The sequence below is a fragment of the Macaca nemestrina genome, chromosome 12 (genome assembly GCF_043159975.1).
Source record: "Macaca nemestrina isolate mMacNem1 chromosome 12, mMacNem.hap1, whole genome shotgun sequence".
In the NCBI taxonomy this organism is placed as follows: domain Eukaryota; kingdom Metazoa; phylum Chordata; class Mammalia; order Primates; family Cercopithecidae; genus Macaca; species Macaca nemestrina.
In genome coordinates, this window is record NC_092136.1 from 73,170,831 (window position 1) to 73,196,929 (window position 26,099).

At 46.7% G+C, this 26,099-nt stretch overlaps 1 protein-coding gene, 1 long non-coding RNA gene and 1 pseudogene across 2 annotated transcripts in view; 1 reads left to right on the top strand and 2 right to left on the bottom strand.

The window, feature by feature from the left end:
- Positions 1 to 2,030: 2,030 nt before the first annotated feature.
- On the bottom strand, positions 2,031 to 3,753 carry LOC105468729 (developmental pluripotency-associated protein 4 pseudogene; annotated as a pseudogene).
- A 3,397-nt stretch (positions 3,754 to 7,150) lies between these two features.
- Positions 7,151 to 26,099, top strand: part of LOC105468733 (uncharacterized) — a 48,130-nt gene continuing 29,181 nt past the window's right edge. The window contains exon 1 of the long non-coding RNA XR_011610927.1: positions 7,151 to 7,249. This is a non-coding gene — a long non-coding RNA (uncharacterized lncRNA). The remainder of the gene's footprint in view (positions 7,250 to 26,099) is intronic.
- On the bottom strand, positions 14,426 to 23,656 carry LOC105468735 (uncoupling protein 3). The gene is made up of 7 exons (XM_011719056.2): positions 23,434 to 23,656; positions 21,372 to 21,592; positions 20,607 to 20,817; positions 20,167 to 20,370; positions 18,959 to 19,060; positions 18,317 to 18,497; positions 14,426 to 15,696 (listed from the first exon to the last, which is right to left on the bottom strand). Exons 2-7 carry the CDS (start codon positions 21,495 to 21,497, stop codon positions 15,582 to 15,584), a joined length of 939 nt encoding a protein of 312 aa, XP_011717358.1. The 5' UTR covers positions 21,498 to 21,592; positions 23,434 to 23,656; the 3' UTR covers positions 14,426 to 15,581.

The following is a 26,099-nucleotide window of genomic DNA, read 5'->3' on the forward strand; positions in this document are numbered from 1 at the left end:
GAGAAAGAAATAAAGGGTATTCAGTCAGGAAAAGAAGAAGTCAAATTGTCCCTGTTTGCAGATGACATGATTGTATATTTAGAAAACCCCATCGTCTTAGCCCCAAATCTCCTTAAGCTGATAAGCAACTTCAGCAAAGGCTCAGGATACAAACTCAATGTGCAAAAGTCACAAGCATTGTTATACACCAGTAAGAGACAAACAGAGAGGCAAATCATGAATGAACTCCCATTCACAATAGCTTCAAACAGAATAAAATACCTAGGAATCCAACTTACCAGGGATGTAAAGGACTTCTTCAAGGAGAACTACAAACCACTGCTCAGTGAAATAAAAGAGGACACAAACAAATGGAAGAACACACCATGCTCATGGATAGGAAGAATCAATATCGTGAAAATGGCCATACTGCCCAAGGTAATTTATAGATTCAATGACATCCCCATTAAGCTACCAATGACTTTCTTCACAGAATTGGAAAAAACTGCTTTAAAGTTCATATGGAGCCAAAAAAGAGCCTGCATTGCCAAGACAATCCTAAGTCAAAAGAACAAAGCTGGAGGCATCACGCTACCTGACTCCAAACTATACTACAAGGCTACAGTAACCAAAACAGCATGGTACTGGTACCAAAACAGAGATATAGACCAATGCAACCGAACAGAGCCCTCAGAAATAATACCACACATCTACAGCCATCTGATCTTTGACAAACCTGAGAAAAACAAGAAATGGGGAAATGATTCCCTATTTAATAAATGGTGCTGGGAAAATTGGCTAGCCATAAGTAGAAAACTGAAACTGTATCCTTCCCTTACTCCTTATATGAAAATTAACTCAAGATGAATTAGAGACTTAAATGTTAGACCTAAAACCATAAAAACCCTAGAAGAATACCTAGGTAATACCATTTAGGACATAGGCATGGGCAAGGACTTCATGTCTAAAACACCAAAAGCAACGGCAACAAAAGCCAAAATTGACAAATGGGATCTAGTTAAACTAAAGAGCTTCTGCACAGCAAAAGAAACTACCATCAGGGTGAACAGGCAACCTACAGAATGGGAGAAAATTTTTGCCATCTACTCATCTGACAAAGGACTAATATCCAGAACCTACAAAGAACTCAAACAAATTTATGAAAAAAAACAAGCAACCCCATCAAAAAGGGGGAAAGGATATGAACAGACATTTCTCAAAAGAAGACATGCATAAGCCAACAGGCACATGAAAAAATGCTCATCGTCACTGGCCATCAGAGAAATGCAAATTAAAACCACAATGAGATACCATCTCACACCAGTTAGAATGGCAATCATTAAAAAGTCAGGAAACAACAGGTGCTGGAGAGGATGTGGAGAAACAGGAACACTTTTACAGTGTTGGTGGGATTGTAAATTGGTTCAACCATTGTGGAAAACAGTATGGCGATTCCTCAAGGATCTAGAACTAGAAATACCATTTGACCCAGCCATCCCATTACTGGGTATATACCCAAAGGATTATAAATCATGCTGCTACAAAGACACATGCACACGTATGTTTATTGTGGCACTATTCACAATAGCAAAGACTTGGAATCAACCCAGATGTCCATCAGTGACAGACTGGATTAAGAAAATGTGGCACATATACACCATGGAATACTATGCAGCCATAAAAAAAGATGAGTTTGTGTCCTTTGTAGGGACATGGATGCAGCTGGAAACCATCATTCTCAGCAAACTATCGCAAGAACAGAAAACCAAATATCACATGTTCTCCCTCATAGGTGGGAATTGACAATGAGATCACTTGGACACAGGAAGGGGAGCATCACACACTGGGTCCTAATGTGGGGAGGGGGTAGGGGGTAGGGATAGCATTAGGAGATATACCTAATGTAAATGATGAGTTAATGGGTGCAGCACACCAACAAGACACATGTATACATATGTAACGAACCTGCACATTGTGCACATGTACCCTAGAACTTAAAGTATAATAAAAAAATAAAAATAAAAAAAAGAAAATCATATGTTTTGGGGAAGGAGAGAATTAACAACCGTTCTTTGCCTTAAAATACTTTACATTTTATGAAATTGCAATTGGAATGAAGAAGCTCCTAAAGTAGTCAGTATTCGGGTCAGGGAAATTGAGCAGAGGAGCAAACTACCATTTGTTTTCTCAACTCCTTCACAATGCTCAGCGGAAGAGGTTCCCACTTAAAAGAGCTGCTGAAGTCATTTCTATTTTAGAAAGGTAGTATGAATGAGGTTTTCTATGTATTAGCTAGAATTTATGGTAATTTGTAAAATGTTTTTCCATTTTTAAACGTAAGAGTCTATATGTCCACCCACGAAGCAGCAGTCACTGCGGCTAACATCTGCCACCACACCAGTCTGCATGGCCCATAAGCAGGTGTGGAGAGGACCAGAGTTCACCTGTCAGCAGCACCATGGAATCAACTGTCCAGCCTTTCTGCCATTAATTACCACAGATGTGGTCTTTTTCCTGATATTCTATTCCCACCGGAGGCTTTTTATTAAGATATTGTACCAATGAATGCATTTAGGGTACAACATATTGTCTTCAAGGTACGGGGGTGGAAAATTGGAGGCAGGAAGCAAAAAGAGTGCACTCACTCTCCCTTCTTACTTTTCTGGAACCCAGGCTTGTCCAGCATGAAACTGGACGTGAACCCAACCATCTGTGTCTGCAGGGAGACTTCTCCCATGGACCACAAGCCACTTGACACCATGGGCCTCATGTGGAGATTCCACTGCTTCTGGTGCCCTCTCCCTGGCTACAGTTCTGGCCCAGGAGGCCAGCAAAGCTTCTGGAACAGAAGTTGTCACCATAACTGCATTAACTCCCTCAAGGAGAGCAGCAGACTCTTCTAGGGCAGGCAACCCCTCCCCAGGGAAAAGAGCCACTTCAGGAGGATGTGTCTCCTCAGAGCTTTGCAGGGATGTTTCCCCTTTGTCCGCTTTTGATTTTTTTGGTAATGATTTCCGGATTCTGGCCTCTTTTGCTGTGCTAGGAAAATTCTTTTGATTTGGATAGGCAAAGGCACACAGGAGCTTATTTCTGGCACCAAAGGCCTGTGTGGCTTTGCCTTTAATTGTAAGCACCAGGCCCGCAGAATGTCCCGGTGAATCGGATTAACAGGTGGCTGTTTAGAGGGTGATGAGGGGATTGGTATCTTCTTCTGAGGTTTGGGGTTATCTCTGTACTCTGCCGCCTTTTTTGGGCAGAGTGTTTTTTCATCTTTAGCAGATATTTCTCCTTTGGTTCCCTTTGCTGATGTTCCTGGCAAAGCAATTGTGTTTGATTGATCCTCTTCCCTCGACTTCTGTGAGGAGGTCCAATCCTTGCCTTTTGCCTTCTCCATACTCAGAGAAGAAGTGGAGCTTGGTCCCAAAATCCTTAAATCAGAGTGAAGGTATGCAGTAATCATCACTACCAAGATGGAAACAATTTCTATTTTTCCATAAAGAGTCTATGAAAAGAAGCCAGGCACAGTGGCTCACACCTATAGTCCCAGCTACTCAGGAGACTGAGGCAGGAGGATCACTTGAGCCCAGGAGGTTGAGTTCAGTCTAGACAACGTAGTAAGACCCCACACCTCTAAAAACATTTTTAAAAATTCTGTGAAAAGAAAAACCCAAAGTAAGCAGCAGACCTACATATAAACATTGTTTAAAAATTACATTTGCCAAAAAAATGGAAATAACCCAAACATCCATCAGTTGCGGAACGGACATATGTTAATAAAATATGGTATACGCAAACAATGGAACATTATTTAGCAATGAAAAGGAATGAAGTGGCTGGGCACAGTGGCTCACGCCTGTAATCCCAGCACTTTGGGAGGCCAAGGCGGGCAGATCATGAGGTCAGGAGATGGAGACCATCCTGGCTAACACGGTGAAACCCCGTCTCTACTGAAAATACAAAAAATTAGCCAGACGTGGTGGCTGGCGCCTGTAGTCCCAGCTCCTCGGGAGGCTGAAGCAGGAGAATGGTGTGAACCCGGGAGGTGGACCTTGAAGTGAGCTGAGATTACGCCACTGCACTCCAGCCTGGGTGACAGAAGCAAGACTCCATCTCAAAAAAAAAAAAAAAAAAAAAAAGAAAAGGAATGAAGTACTGATACATGCTAGACCGTGGATGAACCTTGAAAACATTATGCTAAGTAAAAGAAGCCAGTCACAAAATACCATACATTGTATGTTTCCTTGTATATAAAATGTCCAGAACAGTCAAATATATAAAGACAGAAGGTGGGGCTTCAGGGAATGGGGAGACTGGGCCATGACAGCTAATGGGTATGGGGGCTTGTTTTTGAGGCAGTGAAAATGATCTAAAATTGATTGTGGTGGTGGTTGTACAACTCTGTGAATATACTAAAAACCATTGAATTGTGACTTTGAATGGATGAATTGTATGCTATATGAATTATATTTCAATAAAACTGTTAACAAAAATGGAAAAATGGCTGGATGTGGTGGCTCATGCCTGTAATCCCAGTGGTTTGGGGGGGCAAGGCTGGAGGGTCACTGGAGCATGGGAATCAGAAACTAGCCTGGGCAACATAGGGAGACCCCCCCCCCCATCTCTACAAACAATTTAAAAAAATGAGCTGGGCATGGTGGTGTGTTCCTCCCTCCCGAGGTGGGAGGATCACCCAAACTACTCAGGAGGCTGAGCCTGGGAGGTTGAGGCTGCAGTGAGCTGTGATTGCACCACTGCACTCCAGCCTGGGCAACAGAGCAAGACTCTGTCTCTAAAAAATAAAAGGAAAAAAACCAAAATGCAAATTAGACAATTTTAGCATTCTCTCTCTCTCTTTTTTTTTTTTTTTGAGACAGAGTCTCACTCTGTTGCCCAGGCTGGAGTACAGTTGCAGAACCTTGGCTCACTGCAACCTCCACCTCCCAGGTTCAAGCGATTCTCCTGCCTTACCCTCCAGAGTAGCTGGGACTACAGGCACCTGCCACCACACCTGGCTAATTTTTGGATTTTTAGTAGAGGTGAGGTTTCACCATATTGGCCAGGCTGGTCTTGAGCTCCTGACCTCAACTGATCCACCCACCTTGGCCTCCCAAAGTGCTGGGATTACAGGCATGAGCCACCACGCCTGGCCCATTTTAGCATTCTCTTAAGGACAGCTTGTTGCACTTTGAATAAACTCGAAATGGGTTAATCTCTTAAGGACAGCTTGTTGCACTTTGAATAAATTCGAAATGGGTTAAAAAGCAATGGCTGGTCGTGGTGGCTCACACCTGTAATCCCAGCACTGTGGGAGGCCGAAGCGGGCAGATCACGAGGTCAGGAGTTCCAGACCGGCCTGGCCAACATAGCGAAACCCCGTCTCTGCTAAAAATACAAAAACTAGCCGGGTGTTGTGGCACGTGCCTGTAGTCCCAGCTACTGGGGAGGCTGAGGCAGGAGAATAGCTTGAACCCAGGAGGCAGAGCTTGCGGTGAGTCGAGACCATGCCGTTGCACTCCAGCCTGGGTGACAGAGTGAGACTCCATCTCAAAAAAAAAAAAAAAAAAAAAGGAGAATGTTTTCCAAGGCTTCTTATGAGATGTCAGTGAATCTTCATGGTCTGAGTTGAGACCTTCTGAAATAAATTTAAGGCATGTTGATCTGCACACCTTTGACAAAGCTTAACTGATATAGAGTTTATAAATATCCACAGGAATTTGTAATGTTCCATCATATCATTTCTCAATACTGGATGTTCATTGTTTTATACTTTTGCTACTTTAAATACCAAGAAACCTTTTCACAGGAAGAATAAAATCTCCATTTTTCTCTAGAGTGTAGGTAACAAAATATAAAATTAAACCAGATATATGTTTGACAAAGTAATACCTAAAATCACCATTATAATATTCATAATGACATTATGTTAACAGTCATCATAAAGTCCATAAAATTGATTTATAAAAAATGCAGATGATCTTAAGGTAAAAAATACAGTAAGTGCTTTTTGCTAAAAAGCTCTTTGTTGAATTAGGATGTGCTATAATAACTAAGACACCAGACAATACTAAATGTTACCCAAACTACAACACAACACACTTTGAACATAATTTAAGCCTAAATTATTCTGCACCAGCAGGATTCTTTTTAGTGCCTGGCAGTATGAAGCCAACTTTAAGAAAAAAGACACAAAGTGTGAATAACAAGTTCGGTGGCAAAATTAATACCAATGAAGCTTAGCAGAGAGAAGTGAGGAAGGTGCTCATCTCTTCATTCTGATAAGATGCCATCTCTAAACATTACATTCCTTTCAAGAAGTGGAACTTCAGATTTAGGTAAAGAAAACTGGAAAAACTAGCCTGAATGTGAATATCTAGTGTTAAAGCAACTTCCTAGAATGAGTGAATCAAGGTAAGAACATATATCGTTTTCTACTGGGAAGTAAGAGTTTTTGAAGGTTTTCTTTTCTGCAGTTTGTAGTGTGACTATTTTCCTACAAACTCATTGAATTCAGAACTAAACAGTAGAATTACAAGCATAGCTCAAAGGAACCCAGTCTGTTTCTGTTGTACCAACATAAGATTTCTGTTATGTTGTTGAATCTGTGGTTGCTTCCTCAATGACCATTTCAAATGACTCTGTCCTCTCATCTGCTCAAAGCAGGAAGTCAAATCAGGTTTTCCTTTTTCATAAGAAGCATCACCACACTTTCTGTTTGCGTTGATGAGATGGTACAGCATGGTGACATACCCACAGAAATCCTGCAAACCCACTTTGCTCCTTAATATTTCCAGTGCTTTATGAGCACCCATATGACACAAGCAAACTCTCCTTGTGGTTTTATTTTATCAAGTGGAAAAATTTCTCTCATCCCACCATTCAACATTGTAAGCACATGTGAAGCAAGGATCATAACTCCAAGACATAATAATAATAATATAGCAAGAATAACAACGCTGAAATATATCTGACAGTTTTTGAGATCTTGTGCCTTTGGAAAGTAAAAGAAATGGGGTTATGACTTCTGGAGATGACTTCTGGATAACAGGTCTAATATGCTGAGGAGTTCTACTCTGTGGGACTGGATTCATTGGTGAGAGGAGCCATGGAAACAAGCAATATACAATTCTTGTTTAGAACTCTGCTGCAAGTCACAGGTTCCAAATCAAGAAGGCTTTCACAGTGTAAGATACTGAGAAGAAAACCACAGTTGGGTTGTTTTGGTTGTGTAACCACATCATTGAGACACAGACACAGTGTTGTGCTTCTCAGAGTAAGTGCCTGATCAAAATTTCTCTCTATTCTGTACTTCTTTTTCACCAGTGTTTTGAACCTTTTCTAGGTCTTTAAAAAAGTTGTCCAGACACTCATATGAAAATTTGCAAACTTTTGGTGAAAGATTTCCCATCATTAGACCAGCAAGAGTAGCCAGGTATGGTGGCTAGCACCTGCAATCCCAATGACTTGGGAGGCTGAGGCGGGAGGATCACTTGAGTCCAGAAGTTCAAGACCAGCCTAGGCAACAAAGCAAGCCCCTATCTCTATAAAAAATTTAAAAATTAGCTGGGCCTAGTGGCAGGTGCCTGTAGTCCCAGCTACTTGAGAGGCTGAGGCAGGAAAACTCCTTGGGCCCAAGAGTTTGGGGGCTGCAGTGAACCGTGATCATGCCACTGCACTCCAGCCTGGGTAACAGTGAGACTCTGTCTTAAAAAAAAAATCTGTTTACAGATGTAACATTGTACCATGATGAATTAAGTTGATTTAAATTAATTAATTAATTTTTTAGTGAAAGCAACTATATGAAGTAAAGGAATAAAGAATGGCTATTCCAGCTGGGCATGGTGGCTCACACCTGTAATCCCAGCACTTTGGGAGGCAGAGGTGGTTGGATCACTTGAGGTCAGGAGTTCGAGAATGGCCTGGCCAACATGGTGAAATCATGTCTCCGCTAAAAATACAAAAATTAGCCGGGTGTGGTGGTGTGTGCTTGTAATCCCAGCTACTCAGGAAGCTGAGGCAGGAGAAATGCTTGAACCCGGGAGGCAGAGGTTGCAGTGAGCCGAGATTGCACCACTGCACTCCAGACTCGGCAACAAAGTGAGACTCTGTCTCAAAAAGAAAGAAAGAAAGAAGAAAATACCTTACAGAGTTGCAAAGTAATCATCTAATCACTTTTTACTCAATTATGAAACCTTCAAGAGAATAAAATTTTTGTCAGATATGGATACATACAAATGAATAAATTCTTAGTTATATAAACTAGGTACCACATGGTAATCCTCAAACTTCACTGAAATTATGGTAGACTCTCTTTGTTTTACTTCTCTTCATTTCAAAATGTTGAGAGGGTTGAGGACCTGAATAAATGATCTTATCAATAGCATATTTCTCAGGCAAAGTCCATATTTTTATGTCATTTTTGTGATCTGACCAGCCTACATCATCCACAATGTGTCTATGGCAGTTTCTACCGACAATATTGGTGAAAGATGACCACTATGTGACCATTCGTCAAATGTCAAAAAGATCAACTTTTGACAATCTACACTGACTTATAAGATCAATGTACTGGTGTCTTTTTATGCCAGGAAACTTAGACAATCAGCCTCCGTAAAACTGGGCAATGGATTATAACTTTTCTCATTGATGAAAATATCCTCCACAATCCTGGTGTGACTTGAAAATGGTGTTATCCTCAGGCCCTTTACTGTAATATCCAATAAGCGATAAAGGTACAGCATGAGTTGATCTCGACTGTAACAGTTCCTTATAGTATTTTTATTCCTCTTTCTTAACATGTTTAAATTATTAATATTTCTGTGGCATCACGGATTGTGGATATATAGAGGACAACATGCTTTGCATATTCTTTTCTGTGAATTTTCAAGGCCCTGTCACATGTTGGCTGGTGGCTTGCCCTGCAGGTGTTTGTGCTGGATGCAGAGCACCGTGTCTATGGTTCAAAGGCCTGTGGTGAGCCCGCAGGAAGCCTGATACCCTTATGGCTTAGAATGTTGGGGCACCCCATAGTAAGGGTTCCCGACAGCTCCGCATAGCATAGAACAGAGAACGGTGCATCAGCAGTTCCAAGTTTCTTCATTAATCTACATTTTAGGGGATAAAAAGACTTTCAAGGTTATCTTTCTTATAAATAACTCTCCAGGCCCAGTAACCTTCCTTCATATGTGACCATTCCTCGAACTTCACTGAAATGCTTGGAGAATCTCTTGTTTTACTTCTCTCCATTTCAAATTGTTTGCCTTTATGATTCTCTGTCTCTCTCTCTCTCTTTTTTTTTTTTTTCTTTGAGACGGAGTCTTGCTCTGTCACCCAAGCTGGAGTGCAGTGGCCCGATCTCAGCTCACTGCAAGCTCCTCCTCCTGGGTTCACGCCATTCTCCTGCCTCAGCCTCTCGAGTAGCTGGGACTACAGGCACCTGCCACCTCGCCCGGCTAGTTTTTTGTATTTTTTAGTAGAGACGGGGTTTCACCGTGTTAGCCAGGATGGTCTCCATCTCCTGATCTCGTGATCCGCCCGTCTCGGCCTCCCAAAGTGCTGGGATTATAGGTTTGAGCCACCGCGCCCGGCCTCTTTTTTTTTTTTTAGATTGGCTCTCACTCTGTTGCCCAGGCTGGAGTGCAGTGATGCAAACATGGCTCACTGCAGCCTCGGCCTTCTGGGCTCGGGTAATCCTCTTATCTCAACCTCCCAAGTAGCTGGGACCACAGATGTGCACCACCATGCTCAGCTAATTTTTAAACTTTTTTTGTAAAATGGGGTTTCACCATGTTGCCCAGGCTGCTCTTGAACTCAAGCTATCCACCCACTTCGGCCTCCCAAAGTGCTGGGACTACAGGTGTGAGCCACCATGCCTGGCCATGACTCTCTTTTATTTTAGGTTTCTCATATTCTTTCCAGAGCAGTCTCTCCTACTTTTACCCATTATTCTATCCCCTGCTAAGTTTTCCCCAGGACCTTGCTTCTGCAGTCTGTTCCCTATTCTTCTGTCTTTCCTTCTGCTGTGTAAATTAAAATGAACCGTCCTCAGGGCTTGCCCACCCCTTTCACAATGTCTATTTTTTCTCCTTCCTCTCTCTGCCAAACTTTCCAAACAATTGGCTGTCCTCTGACTTCTCAGCCTCTGGCACAACTGTTACATATTTGATGAATGGATAAATGAATGATCTCACATTTATCTCCTCATTCACTTCACTCCAGTCGCAGGCCTTCTTTCTGCATTTTGAACATGCCAAACTCATTTTCACTTTAGGGCCTGTGGACCACTGGTTCCCTTTGCCTGGAACACTCTTAAGATCTTTGCTTGGCCAGCAACTCTTATCATCCCTACACACACACACACACACACGCACCCCACATGCACACACACATACACACACATTATCAATACCCAAGTTTAAGTACACTTTGAAAGTAAATTCTTTTTTAAATGTGAGACAGAGTCTTGTTCTGCTACCCAGGCTGGAGTGTAGTGGTGTGGTCATGGCTCACTACAGCCTCAACCTCCCAGGCTCAAGTGATTCTTCCACCTAAGCCTCCCCCATAGCTGGGGCTACAGGCATGCACCACCACACCTGGCTAATTTTTGTATTTTCTGTAGAGATGGCGTCTCCCTATGTTGCTCAGGCTGGTCTCGAACTCCTGGACTGAAGCAACCCTCCCATGCTAGCCTCCTAAAGTGCTGGGATTACAGGCGAGAGCCACCACTCCCAGCCTAAAGGAAACTTTTATTGAAGTAAAACATATACAAAACACTGCACAAACCCTAAGTATACAGCATGAAAAACTTTTATAAAGCAAACATCCCTGTATAATGAGCACACACATGAGCAAATATTACTAACACCCAGAAGTGATCCTTTGTGTCTACCGTCAGTCTCTATCTACCCAAAGAATAACCAGTATCCTGATTTTTAACACCAAATATTTGTTTTACCTGTTCTTAAACATTATTTAAATGGAATGATACTGTGTGTACTATTTTGTGTCTTTCACTCAACGCTGTGTGAGATTCATCCAAGTTATATAAAATTGTAGTTCTTTAATTTTCATTCAAAAATAGGCAGAGGCCTTAAATAGACATTTCTCCAAAGAAGATATACAGATGGCCAATAACCACATGAAAAGAGCCATAGCATCACTAATCATTAATCAAAACCACAATGAGAGGCCCACCTTACATCCATTAGGATGGCTACTATCAAAAACCCAGAAAATAAGTGTTGAAGAGGTTGTGGAGAAACTGAAACCCTTATACACTGCAGCTGGGAATGAGAATGGTCCAGCTGCTATGGAAAACAGTATGATGGTTCCTCAAAAAATTAAATACAGAATTACCAATACCAAATGATTCCACAATTCCACTTTGCACTTTGAATATACACCTAAAAAAATGGAAAGGAGTTTTTGTTTGTTTGTTTGTTTTGTTTTTTTTTTGAGATGGAGTCTTGCTCTGTCGCCCAGGCTGGAGTGCAGTGGTGCGATCTGAGCTCACTGCAACCTCTGCCTCCTGGGTTCAAGCGATTCTCCTTCCTGAGTACCCCCTAGTAAATCTCTAAGTCTGCAACCCAGCCATACTGACAGCTGGCAATCCCTTGGATGCACCTTGAATGTTTTTATCTTGTTTCTGGGCCTTTACATGAACCATTTCCTTTGCCTAGAATAACTTTCGCTTAACTTCCTTTACCTGGATAACACCTATTTGACCTTTAGGTGTCTTCCTCCAAGAAGCTTCTTGGCCCCCCAGCCAGGTCAGATGTCCCTTATCTGTGTGCCTGCTCTTGGGTGCTTTGTACACACCTCTATTTGTAGCTTTGATCACCCAGTATGGTGACTGATGGTTTGCGGTTTGTCTTTCCTGCCCCACCATCCTCCACCCCAGTGAGCTCCCTGAGGACAGGACTGGTCTTGTTCACCCCAGCACCTAATATAACATATGGCTCACAATGTATGTACAATGAATATTTTCACTCTGTAGCACTCTGTGCTTTTCAAAGTGCCCTGAAACAAACTCATCTATGGAGCTATCATAATATTTCCTTAACATTCATTCCTCCTGAATAAAATATTCTTTTAAAAAATACTACCATTACTTAGAACATTTATGTGAATTATCCATCATGTCACAGATGGGACTGAGTCGGGACTCTATCTCATTTTCATCTGATATATTAGAAGAGTTTGAGAAAAACCAGATTCCTTTTGAATCACTTGACTGGAGGTGGTGTCTCTAGGAGTGTGGTGGGGAAATGGTGCACGGAACTCAGAAGCGGGCCTCAGCTGGTGATCTGACCTTCTCATGAATTCATGTCCCTGCTTTCCTGGAAGCATGAATTGAAGCCAGCATTGAAAAGGTGTTCACACTGTAGCCTGGGAGAAACTGTCTCTCAGTCCTTGGAATCACAGAATGAAAGAACTTCAGGTCATCTGGTTGAATCTCTGCCTTTAAGATGTGGGGAAAGAGACTGGGAGCAGTGGCTCACGCCTGTAATCCCAGCACTTTGGGAGGCCGAGGTGGGCGGATCATCTGATGTCAGGAGTTTAAGACCAGCCTGGTCAACACAGTGAAAACCCCATCTCTACTAAAAATACAAAAACTAGCCAGGGTGTTGTGGCACGCACCTGTAGTCCCAGCTACTCGGGAGTCTGAGGCAGGAGAATCACTTGAACCTGGGAGGTGGATGTTGCTGCAAGCCAATATTGTGCTAATCTGGGCACAGAGCAAGACTTTGACTCCAAAAAAAAAAAAAAAAAAAAAAATGGAGAAAGAGATCTAGTATTTTGGCCTAGAAACCTCACAAGACTCACCAATCTCGTTTTTCTTTCTCCAAAAGGCTGGACTTGGCAGTTAGTAGGCTCCTGATCCCACACAAAATATCTCTTAGAATATTTTATCCTCCCTTTCTCAGAATCATCACCTGAATAGTATCCTCTGCGTAGGTGGTGTGTTAATATTGCCATATAGAAATTCATGGAAGACATAGTTCCCGGCCCTAGAAACTTACAAACTGAGACCAGGAGTTTGAGAGTGATCTGCACACGTCAGTCAAGTCAAAAGAAAGAGAAACTCTTTTTTGTTTTGTTTTGTTTTTTGAGATGGGGTCTCACTCTGTCACCTAGGCTGGGGTGCAGTGGTGTGATCTCGGGTCACTGCAACCTCCATCTTCTGGGCTCAAGTGATCCTCCCACTTGAGCCTTCCAAGTAGCTGGAACCACGGGCGTGTGCCACCACGCCTGGCTAAAAAGGGAAACTTTTAATTTAATTCAATTCAATTTAATTTTTTTTTGAGACAGAGTTTCGCCCAGGCTGGAGTGCAGTGGTGCGGTCTTGGCTCACTGCAACCTCCGCCTCCCAGGTTCAAGCGATTCTCCTGCCTCAGACTCCCGAGTAGCTTGGATTACAGGTACCTGCCACCATGCCTGGCTAATTTTCTCTTTTTTTTTAAATTTTTTAAATTTTTAGTAGAGACGGGGTTTCACCATGCTGGCCAGGCTGGTCTCGAACTCCTGACCTCAAGTGATCCGCTTGCCTCGGCCTCCCAAAGGCATGAGCCACTGCACCAACCAGAAAGTTTTTAAAAGATGGGTTTTATTTGAAAACCAAGCCAGACATTAAATCAAAATAATTTTTTTTTTGCTTTTGTATGAACTCTCCAGTTTTTATACATAGATGATCTGAAGTTATAATTTAAATTTAGGAAAGTGCTGAGGATGAATAGATATTGGCTTTTTCCCAGGGTGTGGAGGGGTAGGAGCAGGGAAGCAGGGAAATGACACTACCGAGCGCCTTCTGTATGCCAACGATTTTTTGTTTGTTTTGTTTCAGAGAGTGAGTCTTGCTCTGTTGCCAAGACTGGAGTGCAGTCGTTATTCACAGGTGCAATCATGGCTCATTGCAGCCTTGAACTCCTGGGCTCAAGCAATCCTCTCGCCTAAGCCTCCCAGGTAGCAGGTGCACACCACATGTCTGCTTTCCAAGGAGGTTTAGATCAACCCTCACAACAAGCCTGTGAAGCAGGGATTGTTATTCCCACTTTTCTGGTAGCACACCAAGGTGCAAGGATTCCCTGTGGATACGTGGTTAGTATGGTAGAATGGGGTGAGTTTTGAACCCAGTCCTGACAATCATCAGAGCTACACAAGGCTGCCAAGAAGTAGAAAAAGACAGTGGCATTTTGGGTCCCCATTATCAATTCGAAAGATGTACAGTCTTAAGCTTGGAAGTCGGTCGTCTGGTTCAACCCTGCCTTTTGCAGAAGCAGGAACTGGAGCCCTAAAAAAATAAAGCAACTTGCCTGCAATTAAATAGGGTGAGAGGGGGCAGATGAAGCGTAGGCATGTGGGGCTGGATCTGGCTGCGCGCTGACACATAGAAAGCCTGAAATATAAGTGAGAAAGGAAAATTCCAAGAAAGAAAAGGCAGAGAAGTGGCTGTTCTTACTCCCACACCTAAGGTGTGAATTCTTTTATTGAGTCATAATAATTTCCCAAGAATTCCGAGTCTTGCTACTTTAGGTTCTTGCCCAGGAATCCACCTCTTTTCCCCCAAGCCCAACAACCCTTTGAGGTGCTCACGATTGAGCACATGGTGGGGGGGAAGGGGCTGCATGGGGGCGGAGATCCTATGGCTTCACATCATCCACTGTCACCTCTGGTCCCCAAGTCTCTGGATCCTTTGGTCTCACCTCTAGACAACCGTATCTTTCAAACCTTCTTCCCTGGCAACTCCCCTCTGTCCCGACAAAATCTCTCCCAAGACATTGTCCTTGTAGTTAGATTCACACAGAGCTTTTGCTTTCATAAGGTGCGTACATGCCCAGCTTCTCACTTGCGTGTGACAGCACCCCGGTGAGGTGGACAGGGAAGGGATGGCTCTCTCCATTTTGTAGGAAAGGGGAGGCTGCCCTCTTGATTCTTCAGTGTCATTAGGAATATTTACGAGTCCCAGCCTCACACTGGCCCAGCAGGGCTTCTTTGGCACAGGCTCTAGTTTTTTCTCTTGTTCCTTGGGTTTCCTAGAATCCCAAAGGACTCTCTGTGGCAGCTACATTACGAATAGGCTGATGATGCATGTGTGACGGTGCAGCGGCAGTCGCCAGCTCTGTGTTGCTGGGTGGCGTCCCTCCGGGCTCTGTGGCTGATCTCCCACTCTATCGTGGGCCCCTCCTGTCCCGTGCTTGCCATCCTTCCTGCTTATCATTCATTATCTATCTTCCTGCTTACCATTCATTATCGTAAATCTAACCAGATTTCACGGGGATACACATCTCCAACCCTCCATTTTGTCCAAACGGATCTATCTTGGTTTTTTTTCTCTTGCCTAAATATTAGGCATGCCTAATGGGTTTCAAAAATTAATATAATTTATTTTCCATCTTGTCAGTGCAAAACAAAGGTGTTCTCAAGGCATGGCACTGAAGACCAGAATCCTTCCTCCTCTTCTACTTCTGTTTCTTGAATCAGCAACAAGTAAACAACAGCTCTGTAAACATGTGTGGGTCTGTGTCCATGTGTGCGTGGATGCACCGTTTTCTTCCATTCTTAACTGGTTTGGGACATGTTAGCTACCAGTGGCCTTCTTGTCGTGTTCAAAACGGAGATTCCCGTAACATCTGGACTTTCATCAGGGCCCGTTTCAGCTGCTCATAGGTTACGAACATCACCACGTTCCAGGATCCCAAACGCAAAAAGGAGGGTGTAAATCTGATGAGAAAAACAACCAACACATCAGGTGGAGTGCTAGGAGACCACAACAGATGCGTGTGCTCTCGCGGGACACAGCGGTAGTGCCAAAGGATCTAGACTTCTGTTCATCACAAGTATTTTCTGAAATCCTTTCAGTCTCTCTCTCTCGCTCTGTTTTTTTTTTTTTTTTTTTTTTTTCCTGCTAAGGGGATTTAGGCAGAAGTCGGAGTAAGGGAAAAAAAACCTGACGTTTTGAGACAGGTTACTGTGTTAGGCAGCGAATTCTCACAGTTCTTTTTTTTTTTTTTTTTTTTTTGAGTCAGAATGTCACTCTTGTTGCCCAGGCTGGAGTGCAATGGCACTATCTCGGCTCACCGCAACCTCCGCCTCCCAAGTTCAAGTGATTCTCCTACCTCAGCCTCCCGAGTAGCTGGGATTACAGGCATGCACCACTACCCCCGGCTAATTTTTGTATTTTTAGTAGAGACAGAGTTTCTCCATGTTGGTCAGGCTAGTCTCGAACTCCTGATCTCAGGTGATCCACCTGACTCAGCCTCCCAAAGTGCTGGGATTACAGGCATGAGCCACTGCACCGGGCCCCTCACAGTTCTATAAGGCAGCCATGTTTTCACAAACCGAGGCCCAGGGAGGTTAAGAGCTCAACCAAAGACCTGTGGCTAGTAAGTGTCAGAGGTGTGGTTCTGACTCCACCCTGCTGCTGGGTGTTTCTGGGTTCAGTTACACCCCGGGGGGCCAGCCCTAACGTGGCCGCCTGCCAGGACATGGAGCAGCTTGGGCTTTGCAGGGTGAAGACAGTGTGGCACCAGATTTAGCTTATCTCCAGAGAGCCTGGCTGTGCTGTGATGGCACTGCAGGGACAGTGTCCCCACCTCAGCTGTGGCTCACCGACTCAGGGAGAAGCCCATGAGCTGGCCCCTGCCCCTCTCTCAGCCTGTCCCTCCACTAACCACCTCCTGGGCCCCTTTGCTCCCGCCAGACTCAGCTAGTCACATTCCCTGACGATACCAGGCCCTCTTCCCTCCATGCCTTTGCTCCTCTTGCTCCCTCTGCCTGGACTGTCCCCTCCTCTCCTCCTTTGCTGGCTGGTTGCTTCTTGCTCTGGAGGACTCAGTTCGGACACCATAACCTCATGCCATGGGTTTTCTTGACCCTCATGGGATATATAGCACTGTGACAACAAATGTAAACTCTGGAGTCAGACCTGGGTTCAAATCCAAGCTTTCCCAGTTTCCAGCTTTACAATCTGAACACATCACTTAATTTTTCTAAGCCTCAGTTTCCTCATCTGTAAAATGAGGAAAATAATAGTATCTGCCTTATAGAGTTAGTCGTGCAGATTAGGTGAGTTAATGTTGGACAGCACTCAGCACAGGGCCCAGCATCAGTAAATGCTCAGTAAATATCACCAACTTATCTGCTGCTCTTTGAGGCGAGCATAATCCAGGGCCTGGCACCTACAGGATGCTCCAGAAATGTTGGACAAGTGAAAGCAGTAACTGAGACAAGTGGCTACAGCTGAAGACTGTAATGATAGAGGCACTTTTTGGAAGAACAGTCTGTCAATTGCAATATAGTTTTGTTACGTCATTCCCAGGCTTGAGAACCTATAGTAGCTCTTGTTCACTTGTTGAGTCCATGATAACACCAGGCACCAGAAAACTCTCTGTTGAAGCCATCAGCAGTGGGAGGTGAAAGGGCCAAGCTAACAGCTTACCAGTAGGATAAACAATATTGTTGGGTGTGGTGTCTGACGGTCTGGGTTTGAGCCATGGCCCCACCATTTTAACTTGTGGTCTTGGATAAGTTACTTAACTTTTCTGACACTCAGTCTTTTCCTTAGTTAATGTGGACAATACTACCCAGTTCAAGGGGCTGTTGGGATAACGTGTGTAAAGTGCTCAGCACGAGGCCTAATATAGAGTGACTTAGCTGTCGTGATCATCGTCACCAACCTGCATTATCAAGTGCTCACTCTGTGCGAGGGACTGTGGGAGATACAAGACGTCTGAGCCACTTTGGCTTTCGGGAACTTGCCCTTTGCAAGAGGAATAACTTAAGCTTACCAATACTGTAATACAAGGCAGGAGGTGATAAATACCATAAAAATGGTATCAAATGGCATTGCAGAAGTTCCCAGGGAGGAGGGAAAATTTACACCTGAGAGTGTTAGGGAGGAGGTGGCATTTGAACTGGTCTTGAAGGAGGCTAAAATTGACAGCCTGTAGATGATGAGGCATTGCATGCAGAGGGAGCAGTAAGTGCAAGAAAATGTGGAGTATGTGGAGACAGTGAGGAAAGCACTGGCTGTGGTCAGCGTGGTGCTCAATGGCCATGGCAGGAGGTCCGGGAGGTCTCAGGATTGCTAACTTCCTTTGGAGACAGGCAGTACTTTTACCTGTTCCTAGAACGCTTCCTTAGTCAGGCTTCCCTAACTCTCCCCATCAGGTATGGTTCACTTTTTTTCTTTTACTTGCATGGTTTTTTAAACTTCTCCTTTGTGGCATTTACATCTGTACTCTTCACCGCTACATCCCAGGTTGACCCATGGTAGCCACATTAGAAAAGAAAGAAGCCCCCGTTCTCTGGGAGGGAGCACTGGAGGCAGGAGGAGGCTCACCCCTTGTAGAAGGCTGTGGGGCCCTCCTGGGCCACCATCTTTATCATACAGTCGAGGGGGCTGAGGTACTGGCCTGGAGGTGAGTTCATATACCGGGTCTTCACCACATCCACCGGGGAGGCCACCACTGTGGCACAGAAGCCGGCTCCAAAGGCAGAGGCAAAGTGGCAGGGGAAGTTGTCTGCATAGGAAGGATGAGCAAATATCAAGGAGTGCGTTTGTGTTCTGTCCATATGTATGCACTGTTTGTCCCCACCTCAACCATGAACTCCCTGAGCATATTTTCCGTATCTGACAGTATTTTCCGTATCTCTCACAGTGCCCTGGGCTAAGCTCTTGGTAAGTACTGGCAAACTAGGCCTGGGCTGACCCAGAGGTGGGAGGTCATGCAGGCTGTTTGAGGAAACTGAAGTCAGAGAAGGTGAGAGATCCTTGCTTAAAGCTACATAGTGAGATGTGGTGCTGGGACTGGAACCCAAGTCTCCAGCCTCCCAGTCTAGGGTTCTTTCCTGCTTGTCACCACAATGTACCAGGCACTCTTTACTAGGCACTGCTTCTCTCTCTGCTCCTTCTAAAACCCAGTTGCCTCTGGGTTCCCTCCCTGCTGGGGGAGGGCTGCCTGCCTGGAGCCCAGGGCCTCACCAGTGAGCAGGTGATAGTCCAGCAGCTTCTCCTTGAGGATGTCGTAGGTCACCACCTCAGCACAGTTGACGATGGCATTCCTCATGATGTTGGGCAAAGTTCCTGTTAGGAAGGCAGTGGGGACGGATGAATGGGAAATGGGAGAAATGGATGCCCTGGCTGCAAGGTCACAGGTCCCAGTTTTGGGGCTATCAGGCCCCATTCCAATGGTCGCAGTCAGAGGATCCCACCCCAGCTGTGCAGATTCCACATTTTCCTCTCTAGAGTTAACAACTCTCAGATTATCCATATCTTCCTCAGAGACAGAGAACAGAGAGGCCCACTGGTGTTCACTTGGCCTCATTTTGGAGGGTAATCTGCAACAGCTGTCAAAATTAACATATGCCTCCCCGAGACCCAGCTGCAGCCAGAAAAGAAAGTCATTCAGCGAGAGGCTGAGCTCTTGGAACAGTGACAGAATGTGGTGCCAGCAGGGCCCACCCCTGGTTTCACAGGTAAGGGGACAAGCTCTGAAGGGTGCCCAACAAGTGACTGAAGAGCCCCCACTTAAGAGGTGTCCTGCCCTTAAACTTCACTGGGTCAGTTTCTTCTGCAAACATTTCTGCAACCTCTGGTTCACACGTGGAGAGAGTCCTGCATTCATCACAGTGGCCGCCATGTGGACACATAGGGAACCCTCCAGCTTTGCTCCCAAGGGAGCGCTTCCTCATTGCATCTCCCTGCGCCCACTCTTCACAGCTGTGCGTTTCTGATGCTCCTCTTCTTCCTCCGGGCCCTGCTTGAGGGCCCCTCCCCTTCCGTCTCCACACACCTAGAGCCTGTTCAGTCTTCCAGGCCCAGCCTAGGTGTCACCTTCTCTGCAGAGCCCGCCTCTGGAGCTCCACCTCTGGGGCAACCCCTACCACATCCTGCCCGTGGTGTAGCTGCATCTTGACTTATCTCCTCCGCTGTCCTCACGCCCTGGGTGTGTGAAGGTGTCTTAAATTCATTTGTCTCCCTCACAGCAGCCTGCACATGGCAAAGGGCTGGTAAAATGAACTGAGTTTGAGGGGCTGTGGCAGGCCAGCGAAGTATCTTTGGTTGTGATGTTCTTTCAGAATCACTGGAACATGCCATGCTGGGAGCCCCTCCTTGCTGGGGTCCCTGCCCCAGCCGGAGGGGAGGGAAAGCTCTGCCTAAGGCCGCTTGTGCCCAGAGTCCAGACCTACCTTTCCACAGGCCCCTGACTCCTTCCTCCCTGGCGATGGTTCTGTAGGCATCTATAGTCCCGCTGTATTTTCTGTCGCTCCCAGACGACCCGAGGTGTATGCTGGCCTGAAATCGGACCTTCACCACATCTGTGGGCTGGGCACAGGTCACTGCCATGGCTCCCGTGGTGCAGCCGGCCAAAATCCGGGTAGTGAGGCTGGAGCCTGGAATGGACAGAAAGAGTGGGTCAGTACCCCCTACTAAGCAGCTCTCTGGGACATGCTGTTCTCTGCGGGACTGCCCCTGCAGCTTCCTTGATGTCCGCTCAGAGCCTCCTCATGAGCATTCGGTACCATCTTCCCCCCCACCCCTGGCTCTGCCTCTGAGTCTAGACTTCCCTGGTCTCTTGACCCACAGACGTTCGGCCACCCCTTTGGTGCTCAGGGACCTGGTCACTCACTGTCTGCGCCTTGGGGGGTGTAGACCTGCTTGACAGAGTCGTAGAGGCCGATGCGGATGGAGGCGAAGCTCATCTGGCGCTGCAGGCCGGCCACCAGCCCATTGTAGGGGCTGCAGAGACCCTCGGTCCGCACCATGGTCAGGATGGTGCCCAGCACGCCACGGTACTGCACAAGCCGGGCCGTCTGGGCCACCGGGTTCTCCCCCTGGATCTGAGGGACAATAGCGGGGGGCGAGGACTCAGATGGGAGGGCAAGAAGGGGCTGGGTGCACAGGAACCCTGCTGGGGCTGGGCCTGCCTGGGCTGGGCCTGAGAACAACCGTGCTGGTCACAGCCTTCACATCACAGTAGAAATCACTGGTGTCTGGGCAGGATTTTACCATTCACAAAGCAGTGTTATACACACGGCTTGATGTTTGATACTCAGAGTAAATCAGAGGGACAGATTGTCTTTCCATTTTATAAGTGCTTTGTGGCTTGCCCAAGATCACACAGTTAATTCCTTACTTTTACCGCACGCTGTGCGCTTTACGAAGTAGGGCCTAGCCCATAAAGGGCCCTGTCGCATTATGCAAAGAATTTAGATTTTTTTGTCTTGGTGGATGGTGATGAGAGGAGGCAAGGAAGGGTCCTAAGCAGTGGAGTGAGAGTCTTGGTCAGGGTTCTGAGTGAGGAAGGGCATGTGGGCACACGTCATGGGGGCTATGGGGGAGAACTAGCCCCTCCTTCCATGTGATCAATGACCCTTGGCCAAAGGGCACCTACCTGCAGGCGGACCTTGGCTGTGTCCAGTGGAAAGGTAAGGAGGTCAGCAAAACAGGCTGCTGTGCCTGCCCCCAGGAACTTCACAGCCATGGTGGGAGGCACGTCTGAAGGCTTCAGTCCAACCATGGTCCCGGAAGGCTCTGCCCAGTCGCTTTAGGGCCGAGAGGAGGTCCAAGGAGAGAGGCTGCTCCACAGCCCTGGGCTTCAGTGCAGCGGTGAGGCTGCAGGAGACAGGCCAGAGGAGGCTGACGGAGTGATGTCTGGCCTGGCCCCCAGGTGCTCCTCAGCATCCAGGAGGGGCTTTAGAAAGGGAGAAGCCTGGGTGGTGCCATACTTAAGCTGCGTGAATTTGGCCTATAAAAACAGGTCACGTTCCCATCCCTCGGATTTTGCAATCCTCCTCTTGACTCTCTCCCTCCCCTCCTTACCATGGGTAGGCAGAGCTGACAGTGGTATCTGCACTGTATACATGAGGAAACCGAGGCTCAGGCACCTGTTCTCCCCAATATCAAACTGCTTCCTTTTTTTTTTTTTGAGACAGGTTCTCGCTTTGTTACCTGGGCTGGAGTGCAGTGGTACAATCCAGGCTCACTGCAGCTTTTACCTCTTGGTCTCAAGTGATCCTCCCACCTTCAGCCTCCTGAGTAGCTGGGACTATAGGCGTGCATCACCATACTCAGCTAATTTTTTATTTTTTGTAGAGATGGCGGTCTCTCTATGTTGCCTATTCTGGTCTCGAACTCCTGGCCTCAGCCTGATCACTTGACAAGAGGGGCAGTTCTTAGCCACTCATGGGAAATGGAATGGATGGGCGTAGACTCAGGTCAAAAGCCCATCTTGGGGTCAGGGCTCTAGAACTTTCAGTAGTCAAGCTCGGGGAGGAGGGGAAGCCACAGTGGTGGGCACATATAGGAGCTGCCCTGAGGCCAGCACTCCCCAATCTTCTTCCCAATTCACTCCAGCCTCCCCTACACCCCTAGCAGCCGGCAGCCTTTTGCCACTGGCCAGTGGAGGAAGAAGTCAAAAGTGGAATCCTCATTTCTGTAGCTCTGCTGGGGCTCCTGAGGGATGGGATGTTCTAGTCTGCATGGTCCATTAATGTTTGCTGGTTGCTTCTTGCACTGGACACCGTGCTGAGGGCTTTACAGACACTGACTGAGTCGATCCTTTATAAGGCTACAAGTAGTTGCTATTATTATTCCCATTTCATAAACCAGGGACCTGAGGCTTCCAGGGCTTTAGCTAGTCATACAGCTGAAGTGCTGGCACTAAGATTGGTGTCCATGCTTGTCTGACATCTGAAGCTGTGCCTGTTTCACTGCCCAGAGAGTCTCAGACTTCAGGGAGAGCCGAAGATCCCTTGAGCTGCTTGTTTACAGAGTAGATTCTCAGCCCTCAGCCCCAGAGATCCTGATTTAGGTCTGGGGTGGGGCCTAGGAATCTGCATTAGGAAAACTCCCCATGGTAGCTCTGAAGCGGGGGAAGGGGACCCCATTTTGAGACATCTTACCCAATACCAGTTGCCTCCCCAACTCCAACCCACCCTCCCGGCAAAGCCTTCACAGCAGCCCACTGAAGAAGCCATGTAGGCGGAGAGACCATGGGCTCTGGAAAGCTCCCAGTAAATGACCTGGACCAGCCTCAGGTCAGAAGTGCCCCTGTCATCCCTACTCAGGAAGAGGCCCCAGGGTCTTCATGGAAGAAAGGGACTTATGCTCTGGAGGAATCGCAGAGATTCTGGGGCAGGCAAAGAAGAAAGCCACTTCCTGTCTATGGGGATTGGCAAAATCCCACCAGAGGCAGCCAGCAAGGCAAATGGGGTATGAGTCTTGAGTGAGTGACACGGGTGTTGGGTTCAAGTCCCAGCCCTGCCACAGTACCCTCATCAGGGCTGCAGCTTCCTTTTTATAAGGTGGGGGCTGGACTGAATATCAGGTCTGACATGCTACAGCTAGTGAGCCCTGACTGCTCGGGGCTGCTCGCTGAAAGCCTCCAATGAAAGGGAGAACAGGAGAAGGGAGAGGGACAGGGGAAGGGATGAGGGAGGAGAAAGGGGTCTTACCTGTGAGTCCTGCCAGGGCAGGGGCAGCACAGGGGCTCCCTATGGCTCCATCCCAGGGGGTGGCAGCAGGGATCGGATGGCCCCTCCTTGTCATTCACTGTTGTCTCTGCTGCTTCTGGCTTGGCACTGGTCTTATACACACGGGCTGACCTGAAACCTTATCCTAGAGAAGCTGGTTGACTGCCTGATCACTTGACAAGCGGCTGGCTGGTGAGGGCAGTGAGGTGAGAGGGGAGGTGAGTGAGTTCCACATCTGGTTCAGTCCTCTTACTTGGGGTGCTTTAATATAGCTCCTTTAAACTGTGGACGCTTTCTTGGTGACGGTGTATGGGGGGGTGGACCTGCTGCTACTTTTGAGTCTAAAGGTCAAGGCCTCCCACGATAGGCTGGGCACAGCTCTCCCAGGCCTCATAATAATAATGATAACTGTCATTTCTTCGTGCCCACTATGTGCTAAATATTTTACATACATTACTACTATTTTTCACAATCCTATGAGATAGGTACTATTAGAATTCTAATTTTTTTTTACTTTTTTTTTTTTTTGGTAATTTAAAAATTTTTAGTAGATTCGAGGTCTCACTGTATTCCCCAGGCTGGTCTTGAACTCCTGAGCTCAAGTCATCCTCCTGCCTCAGCCTGGCAAAGTGTTGGGATTACAGGTGTGAGCCACTGCACCTGGCCTAATTTTGTTTTTTAATTACAGATTTATCGATATAGAATTCACATACTCTACAATTCATCTGTTTCAAGTGCACAATTCAAATGGTTTTTAGTATATTCTGAGTTGTGCAACCATCAACACAATCTATTTTAGAACATTTTCATCACCCTCCTGCCCTGGAAAAACTCCATACACATTAGTAGTCACTCCCCTTCCCCCACTCCCCAGCCTCAGGCAACCACGAATCAATCTACTTTCTGTCTCTATAAATTTGCCTGTTCTGAACACTTCCTAGAAATGGAATCATCCACTATGTGCTTGTTTGTGACTGGCTTCTTTTACTTAGTATAGTAATGCTTTCAAAGTTCATCCGTGTTGGAGCCTGCTTCAGTATTTCATTTCTTTTTAATGCTGGGGATCCTAAAATCTTACCACTTATTTTACTGCGGAGGAAATGGAATCTCAGGGAGGTCATGTAGCCAGCACGTGGCAGGGCCTGACTCCAGCCTGTAAACTCTAAGGCATTTTGGGCTTATCTACTGTGACCACCATTTTCTCTGACATGACACTTGGAAGCTTTAGCATGGACACTGCTGGAGCCAAGGGAGCTGGGGCGGGGTGGAAGGGTGCCCCACAGAAGCTACTGGAGGCTCCATCTTTGGGCACTTAGAGTAAGGGCTGGGCATAGCTGAATCGGGCCCCAGGTGATGGGGGAAGGGGAGAAGAGGAAGAGAAGGGAGGGGAGGAGTGAGAAGCAGAAGGGAGGGAAGGAGAGTGAGTTGATTGGGTAGGGCAGAGGAGGAGTAGGCGGAAGTCTTTTCTGGACTTGGGCACACAGCCAGGGTCACAGGGCAGGTGGTCAGAGGTACGGACGCTCAAGTGCAAAGCTTGGGCTGTACCTGTCCTCTTCCTTGGACCAGGCTCTGACCTTAATGTCAGCAGAATAAGCAGCTGCATTAGTGTTAAGAGGGAAGTGGCTGTCAGGGCTGCTGAGATTAGGAAGGCTTAGGAAGTAGGTTCTGAGCTCCATCTGTAATTGCTAGCCTGGAGGTGGTGGGGTAAATTGCACGGAGTCTGTGGGGGAAGAATAGAGTAGAAGCCCAAACCAGGAGGCAGCAGGCTCTGGAGAAACCCAGGGGGAGGGAGGGCCAAGCTCTCTTTGGCTTGGGAGCTTGAGAGCAGGACCAGGTCTGCCTGCTTTGGCTCCATGTCCAGAGGCCAGCCCATGCTAGAAGTCCCAAGGCTGCCTGCTATGGGTTGGGAAGAGAGGCAGCCACTGGCTCGTTCTGGTGGTGGGAACACCTATCTCATGCCTTAATCCATGCCACATGCCTGGTCAAGTCATTTACCTCAGAGTTGGCACTGGGAAGATTCAGCTTCCAGGGCTAAGATATTGATAAATAACACACTGTTTTGAAGTGGAGATGGGAGGTCTCGACCCTCAGGGTCCCTTTGTGTCATCAGAGGCTGCTCTCAACCTGGAGTAGGAGCATGTCCTCCTAACCCCGATCAGGTTGTCTGTGGGAGCTAGAGTGGGATTTGGAGGAATATTCTTTACCTGGGGCTTTCCCCCTGAGGCCTGGTCTCTGACTGCTCCTCTTTAGGTTCCCTGAGCCCCAAAGGAAGTGGGGTCCTGGGCCTTGAATGCTCTGTGCTGGTGACTTGAGAGGGAGGCTGGCCTCCATGGTGCTGGGGAGGGGTGGGCTGGCAGGCTGGAACTTAGGAGCAGAGACAAATAGAAAGGGGAGGCCTTGTCACCAGGAAGGCGGCACCCACTCCTTCCTTGAGGTTCCCGCATCACTATGCACCCGCTGATGCCCGGGAGTGCTCCGCCTGCCCCAGTGGCTGTGTGCTTGCCTCACTACGGGTTTGCTCCGGAGCATCAGAGAGTGGGTGGGGCTGACATTTCCTAAGCTTCCACTGTGTGCCAAATGTAGGCGAAGCACTTTAAAAAATGTCATCTCATTTGATCTTCCTCACAACCCCATGAAGCTGGAGTGAT